The sequence below is a fragment of the Mustelus asterias genome, chromosome 31 (genome assembly GCF_964213995.1).
Source record: "Mustelus asterias chromosome 31, sMusAst1.hap1.1, whole genome shotgun sequence".
Classification (NCBI taxonomy): domain Eukaryota; kingdom Metazoa; phylum Chordata; class Chondrichthyes; order Carcharhiniformes; family Triakidae; genus Mustelus; species Mustelus asterias.
In genome coordinates, this window is record NC_135831.1 from 7,138,412 (window position 1) to 7,163,180 (window position 24,769).

The 24,769-nt window shown below is 53.3% G+C and overlaps 1 protein-coding gene across 1 annotated transcript in view; it reads right to left on the reverse strand.

Moving 5' to 3' along the window:
* Nucleotides 1–1,826, reverse strand: part of LOC144481630 (monocarboxylate transporter 3-like) — a 47,145-nt gene extending 45,319 nt beyond the window's left edge. Inside the window, exons 1-2 of the mRNA XM_078200766.1 lie at nucleotides 1,684–1,826; nucleotides 870–1,591 (exon numbers count right to left, since the gene is read on the reverse strand). Coding sequence (XP_078056892.1) covers nucleotides 870–1,591; nucleotides 1,684–1,826 — 865 coding nt within the window. The remainder of the gene's footprint in view (nucleotides 1–869; nucleotides 1,592–1,683) is intronic.
* Between the last annotated feature and the right edge of the window lie 22,943 nt (nucleotides 1,827–24,769).

Here is a 24,769-nt window from a genome sequence, read left to right on the forward strand (position 1 = left end):
CGGGATGAAGACACAGTGCTGTTCCCATTACACACACACACACACACAATGCCGTGTTTATCTTGGCCAAACACGTCCAAAACAATGGCCATATTTCCAATCTCTGGCGGTGGGGAGGTCGGAGGGGGGGTGGGGGGGATAGAACTCTCTGAGTAACTTCCTTCGATCTTATTGTTTCGCTGACAAGGTCTCTCGTTGGGTTATCTCCGAGGATATTTCTGCTACAGAACTCCCCTCACCTTTCCCCAGCCCAGTGCCGCAAACCTTGCTTTGGCGTCTTGCCAGGCAGTCAATGTGAGAACCATCTTTTCTCTCTCTCTCTCAACTGTGCGCACCCCACCCTCCTCCCCCCGCCGCCACCCCATGCTCACCCTCCCCCCAACTTTGCCACCTTATTAAACTGGGAAGCCTTGTCTCGATCTGTAAACCCCCCAACGCGCTCTCTCCTGCCGTCCTCTCTCCCCGCAGCCCTCCTTCAGTGTCAGTCCCTCTTCTCCACGCTGGTGTTTCTCCCCCCGCGCGGGGAACCTCCCGTCTTAAGTTAGTAGGAGTTTATTTATTAGTGTCGCGAGTCGGCTTACATTAACACCGCAATGAAGTTACTGTGAAAATCCCCCTAGTCGCCCCACACTCCGGGCGCCTGTTCGGGTAACGCTGAGGGAGAATTTAGCACGGCCGATGCACCCGAACCAGCACGTCTTTCGGACTGTGGGAGGAAACCGGAGCACCCGGAGGAAACCCACGCAGACACGGGGAGAATGTGCAGACTCCGCACAGACAGTGACCCGAGCCGGGAATCGAACCCGGGTCCCTGGCGCTGTGAGGCAGCAGTGCTAACCCACTGTGCTGCCTTATATACACACTCTCACACTGGGGTTTAAGGTTCAGTCCGGCCTGTGTTTTAAGGGTGCATCCGGCCAGCGTTTCGGGGGGGTGTCCATCCTGCGTTTCAGGGTTGTGAACGGCATGTATTTCCGGGGTGTGTCTGGCCTGTGTTTCAGGAGTGCACGTCCAGCCTGCGTTTGATGTGGGAACGGCCTGCGTTTCAGGGGTGTGCACGGCCTGCATTTCAGGGGTGTGCACAGCCTGCGTTTCAGGGGTGTGAACGGCCTGCGTTTCAGGGGTGTGCACGGCCTGCGTTTCAGGGGTGTGCACGGCCTGCGTTTCAGGGGTGTGAACGGCCTGCGTTTCAGGGGTGTGAATGGCCTGCGTTTCAGGGGTGTGCACGGCCTGCGTTTCAGGGGTGTGAATGGCCTGTGTTTCAGGGGTGTGCACGGCCTGTGTTTCAGGGGTGTGCATGGCCTGCGTTTCAGGGGTGTGGAATGGCCTGCGTTTCAGGGGTGTGAGCGGCCTGTGTTTCAGGGGTGTGCACGGCCTGCGTTTCAGGGGTGTGAATGGCCTGCGTTTCAGGGGTGTGAGCGGCCTGCGTTTCAGGGGTGTGAATGGCCTGCGTTTCAGGGGTGTGAGCAGCCTGCGTTTCAGGGGTGGGGCCGGCCTGCATTTCAGGGGTGTGAACGGCCTGCGTTTCAGGGGTGTGCACAGCCTGTGTTTCAGGGGCGTGTACGGCCTGCGTTTCAGGGGCGTGTACGGCCTGCATTTCAAGGATGAGTATGGCTGCGTTTCAGGACCTTGAGTGGCGTTGGCATCAGGAAGATCCCATTCCCATCACCCCCCCCCCCTCACCCCTCCCGTTGCGGGTTTTGAAGAATAAGCTGGGGTTGGCATAGCGCCCACTTCGACCTCAGGACATCGTGATGCCGGCCAGACCGGCGGGACACGGTCAACGGCTGCAGTCTAGGCAAACACGGCCGGCCGGTCTGGTGCATAGCAAGATCCCACGGACAGACACGGGGGAAATGTCAGCGGGCGCAACCTCCTCGGAACTGCCATCTCTAAATTTGGTTGCCTGTCCCTGACATCACCTGGCGGGGCCCAGTGAGAAAAGGCTTTGTTCCTCTCGAACGAACAGCCCCGGGGGGGGGGGGGGGGGCATCTTTTAATCGTCTTAAAAAGGGTACAGCTCGTTGTTGAGGGACAGGAGGGCGGCGAAGAGGCGTTGGGATGGGCCTCCCGCACCCAAAACTGTGCGGCCAAATTCCCCTCCAATTCAGTTTCCAAGTTTGCTGACGACACCACCAATAGTGGGTCGGATCTCAAACAATGACGAGACAGAGTACAGGAATGAGATAGAGAATCTGGTGAACTGGTGCGGCAACAATAATCTCTCCCTCAATGTCAACAAAACGAAGGAGATTGTCACCGACTTCAGGAAGCGTAAAGGAGAACATGTCCCTGTCTCCATCAACGGGGACGAAGTAGAAAGGGTCGAGAGCTTCAAGTTTTTAGGTGTCCAGATCACCAACAACCTGTCCTGGTCCCCCCATGCCGACACTATAGTTAAGAAAGCCCCACCAACGCCTCTACTTTCTCAGGAGGCTAAGGATATTTGGCATGTCAGCTACGACTCTCACCAACTTTTACAGATGCACCATAGAAAGCATTCTTTCTGGTTGTATCACAGCTTGGTCTGGGGCTCCTGCTCTGCCCAAGACCGCAAGGAACTACAAAAGGTCATGAATGTAGCCCAATCCATCACGCAAACCAGCCTCCCATCCATTGACTCTGTCTACACTTCTCGCTGCCTCGGGAAAAGCAGCCGGCATAATCAAGGACCCCACACACCCCCAGACATTCTCTCTTCCACCTTCTTCCGTCGGGAAAAAGGTACAAAAGTCTGAGGTCACGTACCGATCGACTCAAGAACAGCTTCTTCCCTGCTGCTGTCAGACTTTTGAATGGACCTACCTCGCATTAAGTTGATCTTTCTCTACACCCTAGCTATGACTGTAACCCTACATTCTGCACTCTCTCCTTTCCTTCTCTATGAACGGTATGCTTTGTCTGTATCGCGCGCAAGAAACAATACTTTTCACTGTATCCCAATACATGTGACAATAATAAATCAAATCAAATCCTTCTCCCCTATGTACTCTATGAATGGTATGCTTTGTTTGTATCGAGAAACAATACTTTTCACTGCATCCCAGTACCTGTGACAATAATAAATCAAATCCTTCTCCCCTTTGTACTCTATGAATGGTATGCTTTGTCTGTATCGAGAAACAATACTTTTCACTGCATCCCAGTACCTGTGACAATAATAAATCAAACCAAAGTAGCCAGGGGCCTACTTCAGGGATGCCTGGGGCCTTTATTTTTTACTTTAAGGGCTAAAGTGCAAAGGGACTTGGGAGTCCTAGTCCAGGATTCTCTAAAGGTAAACTTGCAGGTTGAGTCCGTAATTAAGAAAGCAAATGTAATGTTGTCATTTATCTCAAGAGGCTTGGAATACAAAAGCAGGGATGTACTTCTGAGGCTTTATAAAGCACTGGTTAGGCCCCATTTGGAGTACTGTGAGCAATTTTGGGCCCCACACCTCAGGAAGGACATACTGGCACTGGAGCGGGTCCAGCGGAGATTCACACGGATGATCCCAGGAATGGTAGGCCTGACATACGATGAACGTCTGAGGATCGTGGGATTATATTCATTGGAGTTTAGGAGGTTGAGGGGAGATCTAATAGAAACTTACAAGATACTGTGGAGGAACAGAGAGATCTTGGGGTCCATATCCACAGATCTCTAAAGGTTGCCACTCAAGTGGATAGAGCTGTGAAGAAGGCCTATAGTGTGTTAGCTTTTATTAACAGGGGGTTGGAGTTTAAGAGCCGTGGGGTTATGCTGCAACTGTACAGGACCTTGGTGAGACCGCATTTGGAATATTGTGTGCAGTTCTGGTCGCCTCACTATAAGAAGGATGTGGAAGCGCTGGAAAGAGTGCAGAGGAGATTTACCAGGATGCTGCCTGGTTTGGAGTGTCGGTCTTATGAGGAAAGGTTGAGGGAGCTGGGGCTGTTCTCTCTGGAGCGGAGGAGATTGAGGGGAGACTTAATAGAGGTTTATAAAATGATGAAGGGGATAGATCGAGTGAACGTTCAAAGACTATTTCCTCGGGTGGATGGAGCTATTACGAGGGGGCATAACTATAGGGTTCATGGTGGGAGATATAGGAAGGATATCAGAGGTAGGTTCTTCACGCAGAGAGTGGTTGGGGTGTGGAATGGACTGCCTGCAGTGATAGTGGAGTCAGACACTTTAGGAACATTTAAGCGGTTATTGGATAGGCACATGGAGCACACCAGGATGGTAGGGAGTGGGATAGCTTGATCTTGGTTTCAGATGAAGGTCGGCACAACATCGTGGGCCGAAGGGCCTGTTCTGTGCTGTACTGTTCTATGTTCTATGTTCTATAATGAACGGCTTAGATAGGATGGACGTAGGGAAGTTGTTTCCATTAACAGGGGAGACTAGGACGCGGGGGCACAGCCTTAGAATAAAAGGGAGTCACTTTAGAACAGAGATGAGGAGAAATTTCTTCAGCCAGAGAGTGGTAGGTCTGTGGAATTCATTGCCACAGAGGGCTGTGGAGGCCGAGACGTTGAGCGTCTTCAAGACAGAAATTGATAAATTCTTGATTTCTCGAGGAATTAAGGGCTATGGGGAGAGAGCGGGTAAATGGAGTTGAAATCAACCATGATTGAATGGTGGAGTGGACTCGATGGGCCGAATGGCCTTACTTCCGCTCCTATGTCTTATGGTCTTATGGTCTCCCCCCGACAATGCCTGTCTGGGAAAAAAAAGTGTTCAGTGTAGGCCTCAGGCCTGAGCAGCGAGTGGCGGAGGGCCCGTTGTCAGGAGAAAGCTTGGCAAATCAAACAGGGACGGCCGGTAAACAGGATTTGAGGTGCACTTTGTCGATTGTATTATCCCTCCTGCCAAGAGGGCGGCTAATCTCCATTCCCCGGGTTTGATCGCAGCTTAAGCCGGGCATTAATGGGTTGGGAGTCACAAGGTTGATTCAGTCAAGTGCTGCATTAAGAGGGGCCTTTTCTCCTTCTTCTTTTTTACGGCCTGCAGCCCTTTGATGATCCTACCCCCTCCCCCCACCCCCCTCCTCCCCGCAACCTGTAATTAAATATCACTTTCCTGCCCTAGGGGGCCTCACTAGGCCGAAATCTGTTTCTGCACAGATTTACACAGGATCCACTTTCCCTCAGTTATCTGCTCAATGTGTCAGGAGGTTCAGCGGGGGGATTGAGAGTGGGTTAGCACGGGGAGGGAAGCGGGAACCCACCACGGTACGTACGCACAACAGATACTCAAAGCTTAGGCTGTGCTGGTTAATCGCAGAGACACGAGCTTCGTGATGGACAATGAGTGGAGGTCTTGTGTGTGAGTGTGTGTGTGTGTGTGTGTGTGTGTAAGAGAGTGTGTGTGTGGGAGAGTGTGTGTGTGAGTGAGTGTGTGAGTGTGTGTCTCAGTGTGTGTGTGAGTGTGAGTGTGTGTGTGTGAGTGAGTGAGTGTGTGAGACAGTGTGTGTGAGTGTAGTGAGTGTGTGAATATGTGAGTGTGAGTGTGTGTGTGTGTGAGTGTGTGTGAGAGTGTGTGTGAGTGAGTGTGTGTGTGTGAGAGTGTGTGTGAGAGTGTGTGTGTGAGTGTGTGTGTGTGAGTGTGTGTGTGAGAGTGTGTGTGAGAGTGTGTGTGTGAGTGTGTGTGTGTGAGTGTGTGTTTGTGTGAGACAATGTGTGTGGGAGAGTGTGAGTGTAGTGTGTATGAGAGTGTGTGTGTGAGTGTGTGTGTGAGTGAGTGTGTGAGTGTGTGTGTGTAAGAGAGTGTGTGTGTGTGAGTGGGTGTGTGTGAGTGTATGTGTGTGAGTGTGAGTGCGTGTGTGAGTGTATGTGTGAGTGTGTGTGTGTGTGAGTGAGTGAGTGTGAACATGTGTGAGCATATGTGTGTGTGTGAGTGAGTGTGTGAATGTGTGAGTGAGTGTGCGAGTGAGTGCGTGAGTGAGTGTGAGTGTGTGTGTGAGGGTGAATGTGTGAGTATGTGTGTGTGAGTGTGTGTGAGAGAGTGTGTGTGTGAGTGTGTGTGAGAGAGTGTGTGTGAGAGAGTGTGTGTGTGAGAGTGTGTGTGTGGGACAGTGTGTGTGCGAGTGTGTGAGTGTGTGAGCGTGAGTGTGAGTGTGTGTGTGTGAATGAGTGTGTTTGTGTGTGTGTGAGTGTGTGTGAGTGTGTTTGTGAGTGTGTGTGTGAGTGTGTGTGAGTGTGTGTGTGTGAGTGTGTGTGTGTGTGTGTGTGTGTGTGTGAGTGTGTGTGTGAGTGTGTGTAAGTGTGTTTGTGAGTGTGAGTGTGTGTGAGTGTGTGTGTGAGTGTGTGTGTAAGTGTGTTTGTGAGTGTGAGTGTGAGTGTGTTTGTGTGTGTGTGTTTGTGAGTGATGTGTGTGATGTTTGTGAGTGAGTGTGAGTATGTGATTAACACCGCAATGAAGTTACTGTGAAAATCCCCCTAGTCGCCACACTCCGGCGCCTGTTCGGGTAACACTGAGGGAGAATTTAGTACGGCCAATGCACCCTAACCAGCACGTCTTTCGGACTGTGGGAGGAAACCGGAGCACCCGGAGGAAACCCACGCAGACACGGGGAGAACGTGCAGACTCCGCACAGACAGTGACCCCAAGCCGGGAATCGAACCCGGGTCCCTGGAGCTGTGAGGCAGCAGCGCTAACCACTGTGCCACTGTGCCAGAAAGCTGGGGTTGTGTAAATGTTCACACCCAGACTGAGGGCAAACATTTGACCGGGTTTGGTGAAAGGAAGCGTTTTGAGACGCTGGGGCTGAGGTTCTCCCCGGAGGCAGGGGTGACCTGGGGTGAGGGATGAGGGGTGAGGGGTGAGGGGACCAATATACTTGCAGGGAGATTTGCTAGTGTTATTGGGGAGCGTTTAAACTAGATTTGCAGGGGGATGGGAACCAGAGTGTCAGAGCAGATAGTGGAGCAGGGGTAAAAAGACAGGTTAGTTCAAGCAAAATCACAAATGGAAGGGTAGAGTGTGGTGGAAATAATTTTTTGAGGTGTGTCTATTTCAATGCCAGGAGTATTGTGGGGAAGGCAGATGAGCTGAAGGCGTGGATAGACACGTGGAAATATGACATTATAGCCATTAGTGAAACGTGGCTACAGGAGGGGCAGGACTGGCAGCTCAATGTTCCAGGGTTCCAATGTTTCAGGCGGGATAGAGGCAGAGGGATAAAAGGTGGGGGGGTGGCATTGTTGGTCAGGGAAAATGTTACAGCGGTACTCAGGCAGGATAGATTAGGGAGCTTGTCTACAGAGGCCCTATGGGTGGAGCTGAGAAACAGGAAAGGTATGACCACATTAATGGGCTTGTATTATAGACCACCCAATAGTCAGCGAGAATTGGAGGAGCAAATCAGTGGAGAGATAGCTGACAACTGCAAGAAACACAAAGTTGTGATAGTAGGGGATTTTAATTTTCCACATATAGATTGGGACTCGCATACTGTTAAAGGTTTAGACGGGGTAGAGTTTGTAAAATGTGTTCAGGAGAATTTTCTACATCAGTATATAGAGGTGCCAACTAGAGAGGATGCGACATTGGATCTCCTATTGGGAAATGAGTTAGGGCAGGTGATGGATGTGAGTGTGAGGGAACACTTTGGATCCAGTGATCATAATGCCATTAGTTTCAACCTGATCGTGGATAAGGATAGATCTGGTCCTCGGGTTGAAGTTCTGAACTAGAAAAAGGCCAAATTTGATGAAATGAGAAGGGATCTGGGAAGCGTGGATTGGCACAGGCTGTTCCCTGGTAAGGATGTAAATGGAAAGTGGGAAGCCTCCAAAGGAGAAATTTTGAGAGTGCAGAGTTTGTATGTTCCTGTCAGGATTAAAGGCAAAGTAAATAGGAATAAGGAACCTTGGTTCTCGAGGGAGATTGTAACACTGATTAAGAGGAAGAGAGAGTTGTATGAAATGTACAGGCAGCAAGGAACACATCAGATGCTCGAGGAGTATAAAAAGTGCAAGAAGCTACTTAAGAGGGAAATCAGGAGGGCTAAAAGAAGACATGAGGTTGCTTTGGCAGACAGAGTGAAGGAAAATCCAAAGAGCTTCTATAGGTATGTTAGGAGCAAAAGGATAGTGAGGGATAAAATTGGTCCTCTTGAAGACCAGAGTGGTACACTGTGTATGGAACCAAAAGAGATGGGGGAGATACTAAATGGTTTTTTTGCATCCGTATTTACTGAGGAAACGGGCATGGAGTCTACGGAAATAGGGCAAACTGGTAGGGAGGTCATGGAACCTTTACAGATTAAAGGGGAGGAGGTGCTCGCTGTCTTGAGGCAAATCAGAGTGGATAAATCCCCAGGACCGGACAGGGTATTCCCACGGACCTTGAGGGAAGCTAGTGTTGAACTTGCAGGGGCCCTGGCAGACATATTTAAAATGTCAGTATTCACGGGGGGAGGTGCCGGATGATTGGAGGGTGGCTCATGTTGTTCCGTTGTTCAAAAAAGGTTCCAAAAGAAATCTGGGAAATTATAGGCCAGTAAGTTTGACGTCGGTGGTGGGCAAGTTATTCGAAGGTGTGATAAGGGATAGGATCTACAAATATTTGGATAGACAGGGACTTATTAGGGAGAGTCAACATGGCTTTGTGCGTGGTAGGTCATGTTTGACCAATCTATTAGAGTTTTTCGAGGAGGTTACCAGGAAAGTGGATGAAGGGAAGGCGGTGGATGTTGTCTACCTGGATTTCAGCAAGGCCTTTGACAAGGTCCCTCATGGGAGGTTAGTTAGGAAGGTTCAGTCACTGGGTATACATGGGGAGGTAGTAAATTGGATTAGACACTGGCTCAATGGAAGAAGCCAGAGAGTGGTTGTGGAGGATTGCTTCTCTGAGTGGAGGCCTGTGACTAGTGGTGTGCCGCAGGGATCGGTGTTGGGTCCATTGTTGTTTGTCATCTATATCAATGATCTGGATGATAATGTGGTCAATTGGATCAGCAAGTTTGCTGATGATACAAAGATTGGAGGTGTAGTGGACAGTGAGGAAGGTTTTCAAAGCTTGCAGAGGGATTTGGACCAACTAGAAAAATGGGCTAAAAAATGGAATTTAACGCAGACAAGTGTGAGATCACAGAAATCATGGAAACCCTACAGTGCAGAAGGAGGCCATTCGACCCATCGAGTCTGCACCGACCACAATCCCACCCAGGCCCTACCCCCACATATTTTACCCGCTAATCCCTCTAACCTACACATCGCAGGACTCTAAGGGGCAATTTTTTTTTTTAACCTGGCCAATCAACCTAACCTGCACATCTTTGGACTGTGGGAGGAAACCGGAGCACCCGGAGGAAACCCACACAGACACGAGGAGAACGTGCAAACTCCACACAGACAGTGACCCGAGCCGGGAATCGAACCCGGGACCCTGGAGCTGTGAAGCAGCAGTGCTAACCACTGTGCTACCGTGCACATTGGAAGGACAAACCAAAGTAGAACCTACAGGGTAAATGGTAGGACTCTGAAGAGGGCAGTAGAACAGAGGGATCTAGGAAACAGGTACAGAATTCCCTAAAAGTGACGTCACAGGTGGATAGGGTCGTAAAGAGTGCCTTTGGTACATTGGCCTTTATAAATCGGAGTATCGAGTATAAAACTTGGAGTGTTATGCTAAGGTTATATAAGGCATTGGTCCCTACACCCCTTCCAATCTCTGCACCGTCCTCCAGTCCCTACACCCCTCTCAATCTCTGCACCGCCCTCCAGCCCCTACACCCCTCCCAATCTCTGCACCGTCCTCCAGCCCCTACACCCCTCCCAATCTCTGCACCGTCCTCCAGTCCCTACACCCCTCCCAATCTCTGCACCGCCCTCCAGCCCCTACACCCCTCCCAATCTCTGAACAACATGAGCCACCCTCCAATCATCCGGCACCTCCCCCGTGAATACTGACATTTTAAATATGTCTGCCAGGGCCCCTGCAAGTTCAACACTAGCTTCCCTCAAGGTCCGTGGGAATACCCTGTCTGGTCCTGGGGATTTATCCACTCTGATTTGCCTCAAGACAGCGAGCACCTCCTCCCCTTTAATCTGTAAAGGTTCCATGACCTCCCTACCTGTTTGCCCTATTTCCGTAGACTCCATGCCCGTTTCCTCAGTAAATATGGATGCAAAAAAACCATTTAGTATCTCCCATCTCTTTTGGTTCCATACACAGTCTACCACTCTGGTCTTCAAGAGGACCAATTTTATCCCTCACTATCCTTTTGCTCCTAACATACCTATAGAAGCTCTTTGGATTTTCCTTCACTCTGTCTGCCAAAGCAACCTCATGTCTTCTTTTAGCCCTCCTGATTTCCCTCTGAAGTAGCTTCTTGCACTTTTTATACTTCTCGAGCATCTGATGTGTTCCTTGCTGCCTGTACATTTCATACAACTCTCTCTTCCTCTTAATCAGTGTTACAATCTCCCTCGAGAACCAAGGTTCCTTATTCCGATTTACTTTGCCTTTAATCCTGACAGGAACATACAAACTCTGCACTCTCAATTCCCGTATTTAATGTTCTGACCGATGAAACCAAGCATGCCGAATGCCTTCTTCACCACTCTGTCCACCTGTGACTCCACTTTCAAGGAGCTATGAACATGTACCCCTAGATCTCTTTGTTCTGTAACTCTCCCCAACGCCCTACCATTAACTGAGTAAGCCCTGCCCTGGTTCAACACACACAAAAACATGAGAGAGAGAGAGAGAGGCCTACAAGCTCAGGCTTCGATAGGATCTTCTCCCCAGTGGCCGCTGATCTCATTTATTTGGTTTCCTTGCATTGTTCGACTGCCAAAAGGAGAGGAAGCAGTGGAAGGAGGAACATTCCAGAAAATTAGAAAGCTGGGAGGAGGGGGGGGAGGGGGGCGGGGGGGGGGGGGGGGGGGAGGTGGGGGGGCAGTGGTGGGAAAGGTGTCGGGGGCACCCTGACAGCGACGGAATCTATCTGACAGCGCTCTCACACGGGAGCTGGCCTGCCTCCATTTATCGAGAGGTCGTGACCCTTCAACCCCGGCTGTGCGACCCAGGGCCTGGGCGGGTTGGCCGTTGGGAGCCATCCGAACGGACCGCCTTGTCTGACCGCTTGTCTGCAATGTCAGGGTGGCCATTTTAAAATGGTAGTCCTCGCATTTACGGAAGGTCTGGAGGGCGGTGCAGAGATTGGGAGGGGTGTAGGGACTGGAGGACCGTGCAGAGATTGGGAGGGGAGTAGGGGCTGGAGGGCAGTGCAGAGATTGGGAGGGGTGTAGGGGCTGGAGGGCGGTGCAGAGATTGGGAGGGGTGTAGGGGCTGGAGGGCGGTGCAGAGATTGGGAGGGGTGTAGGGGCTGGAGGGCGGTGCAGAGATTGGGAGTGGTGTAGGGGCTGGAGGACGGTGCAGAGATTGGGAGGGGTGTAGGGGCTGGAGGACGGTGCAGAGATTGGGAGGGGTGTAGGGACTGGAGAAGGTTCCAGAGATTAGGAGGGGTGTAGGGGCTGGAGGACGGTGCAGAGATTGGGAGGGGTGTAGGGGCTGGAGGACGGTGCAGAGGTTGGGAGGGGTGTAGGGACTGGAGGACCGTGCAGAGATTGGTAGGGGTGTCGGGGCTGGAGGATGGTGCAGAGATTGGGAGGGGTGTAGGGGCTGGAGGACGGTGCAGAGATTGGGAGGGGTGTAGGGGCTGGAGGGCTGTGCAGAGATTGGGAGGGGTGTAGGGACTGGAGGACGGTGCAGAGATTGGGAGGAGTGTAGGGACTGGAGGACGGTGCAGAGATTGGGAGGGGTGTAGGGACTGGAGGACGGTGCAGAGATTGGGAGGGGTGTAGGGGCTGGAGGATGGTGCAGAGATTGGGAGGGGTGTAGGGGCTGGAGGATGGTGCAGAGATTGGGAGGGGTGTAGGGACTGGAGGATGGTGCAGAGATTGGGAGGGGTGTAGGGGCTGGAGGATGGTGCAGAGATTGGGAGGGGTGTAGGGACTGGAGGATGGTGCAGAGATTGGGGGGGGTGTAGGGGCTGGAGGATGGTGCAGAGATTGGGAGGGGTGTAGGGGCTGGAGGATGGTGCAGAGATTGGGAGGGGTGTAGGGACTGGAGGATGGTGCAGAGATTGGGAGGGGTGTAGGGGCTGGAGGATGGTGCAGAGATTGGGAGGGGTGTAGGGACTGGAGGATGGTGCAGAGATTGGGAGGGGTGTAGGGGCTGGAGGACGGTGCGCAGATTGGGAGGGGTGTAGGGACTGGAGGACGGTGCAGAGATTGGGAGGGGTGTAGGGACTGGAGGATGGTGCAGAGATTGGGTGGGGTGTAGGGGCTGGAGGACGGTGCGCAGATTAGGAGGGGTGTAGGGACTGGAGGACGGTGCAGAGATTGGGAGGGGTGTAGGGACTGGAGGATGGTGCAGAGATTGGGAGGGGTGTAGGGGCTGGAGGACGGTGCGCAGATTGGGAGGAGTGTAGGGGCCGGAGGGCAGTTCAGAGATTGGGAGGGGTGTCGGGGCTGGAGGACGGTGCAGAGATTGGGAGGGGTGTAGGGACTGGAGGACGGTGCAGAGATTGGGAGGGGTGTAGGGACTGGAGGACCGTGCAGAGATTGGGAAGGGGAGTAGGGGCTGGAGGACGGTGCAGAGATTGGGAGGGGTGTCGGGACTGGAGGACGGTGCAGAGATTGGGAGGGGTGTAGGGGCTGGAGGACGGTGCAGAGATTGGGAGGGGTGTCGGGACTGGAGGACGGTGCAGAGATTGGGAGGGGAGTAGGGACTGGAGGACGGTGCAGAGATTGGGAGGGGTGTCGGGACTGGAGGACGGTGCAGAGATTGGGAGGGGAGTAGGGACTGGAGGACAGTGCAGAGATTGGGAGGGGTGTAGGGGCTGGAGGACGGTGCAGAGATTGGGAGGGGAGTAGGGACTGGAGGACAGTGCAGAGATTGGGAGGGGTGTAGGGGCTGGAGGACGGTGCAGAGATTGGGAGGGGTGTAGGGGCTGGAGGACGGTGCAGAGATTGGGAGGGGTGTCGGGACTGGAGGACGGTGCAGAGATTGGGAGGGGTGTAGGGGCTGGAGGATGGTGCAGAGATTGGGAGGGGTGTAGGGGCTGGAGGATGGTGCAGAGATTGGGAGGGGTGTAGGGGCTGGAGGACGGTGCAGAGATTGGGAGGGGTGTAGGGGCTGGAGGGCTGTGCAGAGATTGGGAGGGGTGTAGGGACTGGAGGATGGTGCAGAGATTAGGAGGGGTGTAGGGACTGGAGGACGGTGCAGAGATTGGGAGGGGTGTAGGGACTGGAGGATGGTGCAGAGATTGGGAGGGGTGTAGGGGCTGGAGGACGGTGCGCAGATTGGGAGGGGTGTAGGGGCCGGAGGGCAGTTCAGAGATTGGGAGGGGTGTAGGGGCTGGAGGACGGTGCAGAGATTGGGAGGGGTGTCGGGACTGGAGGACGGTGCAGAGATTGGGAGGGGTGTAGGGACTGGAGGACGGTGCAGAGATTGGGAGGGGTGTAGGGACTGGAGGACGGTGCAGAGATTGGGAGGGGTGTAGGGACTGGAGGACCGTGCAGAGATTGGGAAGGGGAGTAGGGGCTGGAGGACGGTGCAGAGATTGGGAGGGGTGTCGGGACTGGAGGACGGTGCAGAGATTGGGAGGGGTGTAGGGGCTGGAGGACGGTGCAGAGATTGGGAGGGGTGTCGGGACTGGAGGACGGTGGAGAGATTGGGAGGGGAGTAGGGACTGGAGGACAGTGCAGAGATTGGGAGGGGTGTAGGGGCTGGAGGACGGTGCAGAGATTGGGAGGGGTGTAGGGGCTGGAGGACGGTGCAGAGATTGGGAGGGGTGTAGGGGCTGGAGGATGGTGCAGAGATTGGGAGGGGTGTAGGGACTGGAGGACAGTGCAGAGATTGGGAGGGGTGTCGGGACTGGAGGACGGTGCAGAGATTGGGAGGGGTGTAGGGGCTGGAGGACGGTGCAGAGATTGGGAGGGGTGTCGGGACTGGAGGACGGTGCAGAGATTGGGAGGGGAGTAGGGACTGGAGGACAGTGCAGAGATTGGGAGGGGTGTAGGGGCTGGAGGACGGTGCAGAGATTGGGAGGGGTGTAGGGACTGGAGGACGGTGCAGAGATTGGGAGGGGTGTAGGGGCTGGAGGACGGTGCAGAGATTGGGAGGGGTGTAGGGGCTGGAGGATGGTGCAGAGATTGGGAGGGGTGAAGGGACTGGAGGACGGTGCAGAGATTGGGAGGGGTGAAGGGACTGGAGGACGGTGCAGAGATTGGGAGGGGTGTAGGGACTGGAGGACGGTGCAGAGATTGGGAGGGGTGAAGGGACTGGAGGACGGTGCAGAGATTGGGAGGGGTGTAGGGGCTGGAGGACGGTGCAGTGATTGGGAGGGGTGAAGGGACTGGAGGACGGTGCAGAGATTGGGAGGGGTGTAGGGGCTGGAGGACGGTGCAGTGATTGGGAGGGGTGTAGGGGCTGGAGGATGGTGCAGAGATTGGGAGGGGTGTAGGGACTGGAGGACGGTGCAGAGATTGGGAGGGGTGTAGGGACTGGAGGATGGTGCAGAGATTGGGAGGGGTGTAGGGGCTGGAGGGCGGTGCAGAGATTGGGAGAGGTGTAGGGGCTGGAGGACGGTGCAGAGATTGGGAGGGGTGTAGGGACTGGAGGACGGTGCAGAGATTGGGAGGGGTGTAGGGGCTGGAGGGCGGTGCAGAGATTGGGAGGGGTGTAGGGGCTGGAGGGCAGTGCAGAGATTAGGAGGGGTGTCGGGACTGGAGGACGGTGCAGAGATTGGGAGGGGTGTAGGGGCTGGAGGGCGGTGCAGAGATTGGGAGGGGTGTAGGGACTGGAGGGCGGTGCAGAGATTGGGAGGGGTGTAGGGGCTGGAGGACGGTGCAGAGATTGGGAGAGGTGTAGGGACTGGAGGACAGTGCAGAGATTAGGAGGGGTGTCGGGACTGGAGGACCGTGCAGAGATTGGGAAGGGTGTAGGGGCTGGAGGACGGTGCAGAGATTGGGAGCGGTGTAGGGACTGGAGAGCAGTGCAGAGATTGGGAGGGGTGTAGGGACTGGAGGACGGTGCAGAGATTGGGTGGGGTGTCGGGACTGGAGGACCGTGCAGAGATTGGGAGGGGAGTAGGGGCTGGAGAGCAGTGCAGAGATTGGGAGGGGTGTAGGGGCTGGAGGGCGGTGTGGAGATTGGGAGGGGAGTAGGGACTGGAGAAGGTTCCAGAGATTGGGAGGGGTGTAGGGAATGGAGAAGGTTACAGAGATTTGGAGGGGTGTAGGGGCTGGAGAAGGTTACAGAGATTGGGAGAGGTGTAGGGGCTGGAGGACGGTGTAGAGATTGGGAGGGGGTGTAGGGGCTGGAGAAGGTTACAGAGATTGGGAGGGGTGTAGGGGCTGGAGAAGGTTACAGAGATTGGGAGGGGTGTAGGGACTGGAGGACGGTGCAGAGATTGGTAGGGGTGTCGGGGCTGGAGGACGGTGCAGAGATTGGGTGGGGTGTAGGGACTGGAGGACGGTGCAGAGATTTGGAGGGGTGTAGGGACTGGAGGACGGTGCAGAGATTTGGAGGGGTGTAGGGACTGGAGTGTGGTGCAGAGATTGGGAGGGGTGTAGGGACTGGAGGACAGTGTAGAGATTGGGAGGGGTGTAGGGACTGGAGGGCTGTGCGCAGATTGGGAGGGGTGTAGGGGCTGGAGGACGGTGTAGAGATTGGGAGGGGTGTAGGGGCTGGAGGACGGTGCAGAGATTGGGAGGGGTGTAGGGACTGGAGGACGGTGCAGAGATTGGGAGGGGTGTAGGGACTGGAGGACGGTGCAGAGATTGGGAGGAGTGTAGGGACTGGAGGATGGTGCAGAGATTGGGAGGGGTGTAGGGGCTGGAGGATGGTGCAGAGATTGGGAGGGGTGTAGGGGCTGGAGGACGGTGCAGAGATTGGGAGGGGTGTAGGGGCTGGAGGACGGTGCAGAGATTGGGAGGGGTGTAGGGGCTGGAGGACGGTGTAGAGATTGGGAGGGGTGTAGGGGCTGGAGGACGGTGCAGAGATTGGGAGGGGTGTAGGGACTGGAGGACGGTGCAGAGATTGGGTGGGGTGTAGGGACTGGAGGACGGTGCAGAGATTGGGAGGGGTGTAGGGACTGGAGGACGGTGCAGAGATTGGGAGGGGTGTAGGGACTGGAGGACGGTGCAGAGATTGGGAGGGGTGTAGGGGCTGGAGGGCAGTGTAGAGATTGGGAGGGGTGTAGGGACTGGAGGACGGTGCAGAGATTGGGAGGAGTGTAGGGGCTGGAGAGCAGTGCAGAGATTGGGTGGGGTGTAGGGACTGGAGGACGGTGCAGAGATTGGGAGTGTTGTCGGGGCTGGAGGACGGTGCAGAGATTGGGAGGGGTGTAGGGACTGGAGGACGGTGCAGAGATTGGGAGGGGTGTAGGGGCTGGAGGGCAGTGTAGAGATTGGGAGGGGTGTAGGGACTGGAGGACGGTGCAGAGATTGGGAGGAGTGTAGGGGCTGGAGAGCAGTGCAGAGATTGGGTGGGGTGTAGGGACTGGAGGACGGTGCAGAGATTGGGAGTGTTGTCGGGGCTGGAGGACGGTGCAGAGATTGGGAGGAGTGTAGGGACTGGAGGATGGTGCAGAGATTGGGAGGTGTGTAGGGACTGGAGGACGGTGCAGAGATTGGGAGGGGTGTAGGGGCTGGAGGGCAGTGTAGAGATTGGGAGGGGTGTAGGGACTGGAGGACGGTGCAGAGATTGGGTGGGGTTTAGGGACTGGAGGGCAGTGCAGAGATTGGGAGGGCTGTAACACGGAATTTAAGCGGACGGGTGGCCCAAAGTTTATGAACCTGGTTCCTCTATTCCACCGACATCAAAGCTGTTTGAACTGCCAAGTGATAGCGTAACTTGTCGATACAACCCTTTCCCAGCGTATATTCCTGTCCAATGTCCCATGTCTCTGTCCGATATGTGGCCTTTGCCCCTCAATGCAGCGACTCATCAGGTTTCAGTCTACAGTTCCAGCTCCTGGGTTGCTGTCCTCCTCTCTCCCTTCTCCCTCCCCACTGGCTCCCAGACTCACGGTCACTGCTGCTCTGCCCGACCAGGTCTCCCGTACCCCCTTCCAGGTCTCCAGCCACACTCAGGGGCCTTCAGATGGCCTGGGCTCCCGGCACACTGCCACTTAGCGCCCTGGCTACTTTCCCCCCAACGTCTCATCAGGAGAGTCCCTTTGCATCATCATTGCAGAGGATACAAAGATATGTGGAGGGACGGGTAGTATTGAGGAAGTGGGGGGGCTGCAGAAGGACTTGGACAGGTTAGGAGAGTGGGCACAGAAGTGGCAGATGGAATACAATGTGGAAAAGTGTGAGGTTATGGCACTTTGGAAGGAGGAATGGAGGCTGAGACTATTTTCTAAATGGGGAAATGCTTCGGAAATCAGAAACACAAAGGGATTTGGGAGTCATTGTTCAAGATTCCCTTAAGGTTAACGTGGAGATTCAGTCGGCAGTTAGGAAGGCAAATGCAATGTTAGCATTCATGTCGAGAGGGCTAGAATACAAGAGCAGGGATGTACTTCTGAGGCTGTATAAGGCTCTGGTCAGACCCCATTTGGAGTATTGTGAGCAGTTTTGGGCCCCGTATCTAAGGAAGGATGCGCTGGGCCTTGGAAAGGGTCCAGAGGAGGTTCACAAGAATGATCCCTGGAATGAAGAGTTTGTCGTATGAGGAACGGTTGAGGATTCTGGGTCTGTACTCGTTGGAGTTTAGAAGGATGAGGGGGAGGGATCTTATTGAAACTTACAGGATACTGCGAGGCCTGGATAGAGTGGACGTGGAGAGGATGTTTCCACGAGTGGGAAAAACTAGAACCAGAGGGCACAACCTCAGGCTGAAGGGACGATCCTTTAAAACAGAGATGAGGAGGAATTTCTTCAGCCAGAGAGTGGTGAATGTGTGGAACTCTTTGCCACAGAAGGCTGTGGAGGCCGGGTCATTGAGTGTCTTTAAAACAGAGATAGATAGGTTCTTGATTAATAACGGGATCAGGGGTTATGGGAAAAAGGGCAGGAAATCATAGAAATCATAGAAACCCTACAGTGCAGAAGGAGGCCATTCGGCCCATCGAGTCTGCACCGACCACAATCCCACCCAGGCCCCACCCACCTTACCCGCTAATCCCTCTAACCTACACATCCCAGGACTCTAAGGGTCAATTTTTTTTTTAACTTGGCCAATCAACCTAACCCACACATCTTTGGACTCGAGGAGAATGGGGATGAGAAAAATATCAGCCATGATTGAATGGTGGAGCAGACTCGATGGGCCGAGTGGCCTCAATCTGCTCCTATGTCTTATGGTCTTATGTTCCTAAAGTCTCCAGGCTGTTAACTCCAGTGCGGCACTCCCACATTCGGGCGTAGGGGCCTAGACATCACAGTCAAGCCTGAGTGATGGGCCTTTCATTCTGACAGTGGGGATCACCAGCCCGAGGGGTCAGGGGGAGGGCCAACACAGACCAGCAGTTTGGCCAATCCTGCCAGGTTTTGTCAGATGACTTCCCATCCCATTGGTTGAGCCTGGAAGGTCAACAGATTCCTTCTCGGCCAATGGCGTTACTTCTTGAGCTACCGGTCTCACAATCTTTCCCCCAGCTGTTCCAATCCCCTCCCCCCTCACTCCCCGCTCTGGACTTGACCGAAAAATTGGGAATGGAAAATAGTTTTTCTTGGAATTTAAAACGATTTAGAGTCACAGAGGTTTACAGCAAGGAAACAGGCCCTTCGGCCCAACTTGTCCATGCCGCCCTTTTTTTTAAACCCCTGAGCTAATCCCAATTGCCCGCGTTTGGCCCATATCCCTCTATACCCATCGTACCCATGTAACTGTCTAAAAGCTTTTTAAAAGACAAAATTGTACCCACCTCTACTACTGCCTCTGGCAGCTTGTTCCAGACACCCACCACCCTCTGTGTGAAACAATTGCCCCTCTGGACCCTTTTGTATCTCTCCCCTCTCACCTTAAACCTATGCCCTCTAGTTTTAGACTCCCCTACCTTTGGGAAAAGATATTGACTATCTAGCTGATCTATGCCCCTCATTATTTTATAGACCTCTATAAGATCACCCCTCAGCCTCCTACGCTCCAGAGAAAAAAGTCCCAGTCTATCCAGCCTCTCCTTATAACTCAATCCATCAAGTCCCGGTAGCATCCTAGTAAATCTTTTCTGCACTCTTTCTAGTTCAATAATATCCTTTCTATAATAGGGTGACCAGAACTGTACACGGTATTCCAAGTGTGGCCTTACCAATGTCTTGGACAACTTCAACAAGATGTCCCAAATAGATTTAAAGCTTTAAAGTTTGTTTATTAGTCACAAGTAAGGCTTACATTAACACTGCAATGAAGTTACTGTGAAAATCCCCTAGTCGTCACGTTCCGGCACTTGTTCGGGTAACACTGAGGGAGAATTTAGCACGGTCAATGCACCCTAACCAGCACGTCTTTCAGACTGTGGGAGGAAACCGGAGCACCCGGAGGAAAACCCACGCAGACACGGGGAGAACGTGCAGACTCCGCACAGACAGTGACCCGAGCCGGGAATAGAACCCGGGTCCCTGGCGCTGTGAGGGAGCAGCGCTAACCCACTGTGCCACCGTGTCACCCCATGCCGTCCAGGATGTATCACCTGGAAGGTGCTGGTGAGGCCACACCTGGAGTACTGTGTACAGTTTTGGTCTCCTTACTTGAGAAAGGATATACTGGCGCTGGAGGGGGTGCAGAGGAGATTCACTGGGTTGATTCCGGAGTTGAGAGGGTTGGCTTATGAGGAGAGACTGAGTAAACTGGGGCTATACTCATTGGAATTCAGAAGAATGAGGGGAGATCTTATAGAAACATACAAGATTATGAAGGGAATAGATAAGATAGAAGCAGGGAAGTTGTTTCCACTGGCGGGTGAAACTAGAATTAGGGGCATGGCCTCAAAATAAGGGGGAGCAGATTTAGGACTGAGTTGAGGAGGAACTTCTTCACACAAAGGGTTGTGAATCTGTGGAATTCCCTGCCCAGTTGAGGCTACCTCATTGAATGTTTTTAAGGCAAGGATGGATAGATTTTTGAACAGTGAAGGAATGAAGTGTTATGGTGAGCGGGCGGGTAAGTGGAGCTGAGTCCACGAAAAGATCAGCCATGATCTTATTGAATGGCGGAGCAGGCTCGAGGGGCCAGATGGGCCTCCTCCTGCTCCTAGTTCACATGTTCTTATGGAATACTAACAGCTGGGAGAGATTAGTGAGCGTGCTCAGTCAAGCTTGCCTTGACAGATGTTTGTGGGCTAATTCGGTGGCAGTTGGCACAAGGGCAAGCAAGATATATCTCACTCGTTAAGCCAGAGGGGGTAAAGGCTTCCTCAAAGGGCAGTGTGGGAGGGAGGGCAAGACATTGTCCTGGGATGCCCCGTCTAACACACATCAGCCAAGCAGCTGTGGCTGAGGAAGACCCATAGGATATAGGAGCAGAATTAGGCCATTCGGCCCATCCAGTCTCTTCTGCCGATCAATCATGTGCTGATAGGTTACTCAATTCCATTGTTCCGCCCTTTCCCAGGGCGCCACGGCGGCACAGCGGGTTAGAACTGCTGCCTTACAGCGCCAGGGACCCGGGTTCGATTCCCGGCTCGGGTCACTGCCTGTGCGGAGTCTGCACGTTCTCCCCGTGTCTGCGTGGGTTTCCTCCGGGTGCTCCGGTTTCCTCCTGCTGAGGTGGATTGGCCATGCTGAATTGTCCCTTAGTGTCAGGGGGAACTAGTTCGGGTAAATGCGTGGGGTTACGGGGATAGGGCCTGGGTGGGATTGTGGTCGGTGCAGACTCGATGGGCTGAATGGCCTCCTTCTGCACTGCAGGGATTCTATGATTCTTTGACTTGCCAACACCACAATCCGCCCGTGCCAGCGGCTGCCCCGATAAACCCGAATTAACCAATCCTTTCATCTTCCATAAATGAAACTCTGAGTCCTGGAATTCACTCCCTAAACCTTTCTCTGCCTGTCTCTCTCTCTCTGTCTGTCTGTCTCTCTCTGTCTGTCTGTCTGTCTCTCTCTGTCTGTCTGTCTCTCTCTCTCTGCCTGTCTCTCTCTCTCTGCCTGTCTGTCTCTCTCTCTCTGCCTGTCTCTCTCTCTCTGTCTGTCTGTCTCTCTCTCTCTGCCTGTCTCTCTCTCTCTGTCTGTCTGTCTCTCTCTCGGTCTCTCTCTCTTTCTCTGTCTGTCTCTTTGTCTCTGCTTCTCTCACTCCCTCTGTCTCTCTCTCTCTCGTCTCTCCATCTCACTCTCTCTCCCTCTCTGTCTCTCTCTCTGTTCCTCTCTCTGTCTGTCTCTCCCTCTCTCTTTTTCTCTCTCTTTTCTTCTCTCTCTTTCTCTCTCCCTCTTTCTCCCTATCTGTCTGCCTCTCTATCTCTCGTTCTCTCCCTCTCTCTTTATTTCTGTCCCTGTTTCGCTCTCTCTGTATCTCCCTCGTTCTCTCTCTCTCTCTGTCTCTTTGTCTCTGCCTCTCTCTTTCCCTCTGTCTCTCTCTCTCTGTCCCTCTCTCTGTCTCTCTCCCCCTCTCTCTCTCTGTCCCTCTCTCTGTCTCTCTCCCCCCCCTCTCTCTCTCCCCTCACTGTCTCTCTCTCTCTCTCTGTCCCTCTCGCTCTCTCTCCCTTTTCTCCTTTAAGACACTCCCTAAATCCAGCCTCTCTCTCTCTCTTTCTTTGTCTCTCTTTCTCTCTCTCTGTCTCTCTCTGTCCCTCTCTCTCTCTGTGTCTCTCTTTCTCTGTCCCTCTGTCCCTCTCTCTCTCTCTGTCTCTCTCTCTCTCTCTGTCTCTCTCTCTCTCCCTTTTCTCCTTTAAGACACTCCCTAAATCCAACCTCTTTCTCTCTCTTTCTCTCTCTCTCTCCCTGTCTCTCTCTGCTTCTCTCTCTCTCTTTCTCCTTTAAGACGCTCCCTAAATCCGGCCTCTGGGTGAGGTTTCGGGTTACTGGTCCTCAGTATCACCTTCTGTGTCTCCATGCCACACCGAGCGTTGTTTCGGAGTGGAAACGCCCCGTAGAAACGTGAGCTGCTGGTGCGGGGGGGGAAGGCAGGCAGCGAGGAACAAGGAGGGAGAGAGAGAGAGGCATAACCCTCTGCTTCTCACCCTGCCAGAGATGGCTATTTCCCCAGCAAAGACTAGACATTTTGTTTCCCCCTCTGCCCCCTTTTCCCCCCACTTTCCCCATCTCCCCCACTGTTTCCCCCATCCCCCCTCTGCCCCCTTTTCCCCCCACATCCCCCCGCCCTCCCCGGCACGCTCCATCTCTCCCCTGTCCCCCTCTGCTCCCTTTTCCCCCAACTTTCCCCATCTCCCCCACTGTTCCCCCCCATCTCCCCCGTCCCCCCCCTCAGCCCCCCACTCCCTCCTGTCTTCCCATCTCCCCCCCGTTCCCCCCTCCACTCCCCTGTTCCCCCACCCACGGCACCCCCTTCCCATTTCCAAAACTCCTGTCCATCACACCCCCTGCAGTCCCCGTTCTAACCCGCACGCAAGTCCCCCCATGCCGACACTATAGTTAAGAAAGTCCCACCAACGTCTCTACTTTCTCAGAAGACTAAGGAAATTTGGCATGTCAGCTACGACTCTCACCAACTTTTACAGATGCCCCATAGAAAGCATTCTTTCTGGTTGCATCACAGCTTGGTCTGGGCTCCTGATCTGCCCAAGACCACAAGGAACTACAAAGGGTCGTGAATGTAGCCCAATCCATCACGCAAACCCAGCCTCCCATCCATTGACTCTGTCTACACTTCCCGCTGCCTCGGGGAAAAGCAGCCGGCATAATCAAGGACCCCCACGCCCCCCAGACATTCTCTCTTCCACTTTCTTCCGTCAGGAAAAAGATACAAAAGTCTGAGGTCACGCACCGACCGACTCAAGAACAGCTTCTTCCCTGCTGCTGTCAGACTTTTGAATGGACCTACCTCGCATTAAGTTGATCTTTCTCTACACCCTAGCTCTGACTGTAACACTACCTTCTGCACTCTCTCCTTTCCTTCTCTATGAACGGTATGCTCTGTCTGTATAGTGCGCAAGAAACAATTCTTTTCACTGTATCCCAATACATGTGACAATAATAAATCAAATCAAACCAATCCGAATCCGAATCCCACATGCTGAGGGGAGGGCCATTCGTCCCATCAGACCAATGCTAGCCCTCTCCTACCGTTCATAGAGAAGGAAAGGAGAGAGTGCAGAATGTAGTGTTACAGTCATAGCTAGGGTGTAGAGGAAGATCAACTTAATGCGAGGTAGGTCCATTCAAAAGTCTGACAGCAGCAGGGAAGAAGCTGTTCTTGAGTCGATCGGTACGTGACCTCAGACTTTTGTATCTTTTTCCTGACTGAAGAAGGTGGAAGAGAGAATGTCCGGGGTGTGTGGGGTCCTTGATTATGCCGGCTGCTTTTCCCCAGACAGCGGGAAGTGTAGAATCGTAGAATCTCTAGAGTGCAGAAGCAGGTCATTCTGCACCGACTCTCCAACAGAGCATCTAACCCAAATCCTATCTACTTACCCCGCTAATCCCCCTAACCTGAACATCTTTGGACACTAAGGGGCAATTTAGCATGGCCAATCCACCCAACCTGCACATCTTTGGACACTAAGGGGCAATTTAGCATGGCCAATCCACCCAACCGACACATCTTTGGACACTAAGGGGCAATTTAGCATGGCCAATCCACCCAACCTGCACATCTTTGGACACTAAGGGGCAATTTAGCATGGCCAATCCACCCAACCTGCACATCTTTGGACACTAAGGGGCAATTTAGCATGGCCAATCCACCTAACCCGCACATCTTTGGACACTAAGGGGCAATTTAGCATGGCCAATCCACCCAACCTGCACATCTTTGGACACTAAGGGGCAATTTAGCATGGCCAATCCACCCAACCTACACATCTTTGGACACTAAGGGGCAATTTAGCATGGCCAATCCACCCAACCTGCACATCTTTGGACACTAAGGGGCAATTTAGCATGGCCAATCCACCTAACCTACATATCTTTGGACACTAAGGGGCAATTTAGCATGGCCAATCCACCCAACCTACACATCTTTGGACACTAAGGGGCAATTTAGCATGGCCAATCCACCCAACCTGCACATCTTTGGACACTAAGGGGCAATTTAGCATGGCCAATCCACCTAACCTACACCTATTTGGACACTAAGGGACAATTTACCTTGGCCAATCCGCCTAACCTACACATCTTTGGACACTAAGTGACAGTTTAGCATGGCCAATCCACCCAACCTACACATCTTTGGACACTAAGGGGCAATTTAGCATGGCCAATCCACCCAACCTACACTTCTTTGGACACTAAGGGGCAATTTAGCATGGCCAATCCACCCAACCTGCACATCTTTGGACACTAAGGGGCAATTTAGCATGGCCAATTCACTTAACCTGCACATCTTTGGACACTAAGGGGCAATTTAACATGGCCAATTCACTTAACCTGCACATCTTTGAACACTAAGGGGAAATTTAGCACGGCCAATCCACCTAACCTGCACATCCTTCAGACTGCACCCGGAGAAAACCCACGTCATCAGAGTCAATGGATGGGAGGCTGGTTTGCGTGATGGATTGGGCTACATTCACGACCCTTTTGTAGTTTCTTGCGGTCTTGGGCAGAGCAGGAGCCCCAGACCAAGCTGTGATACAACCAGAAAGAATGCTTTCTATGGTGCATCTGTAAAAGTTGGTGAGAGTCATAGCGGACATGCCAAATTTCCTTCGTCTTCTGAGAAA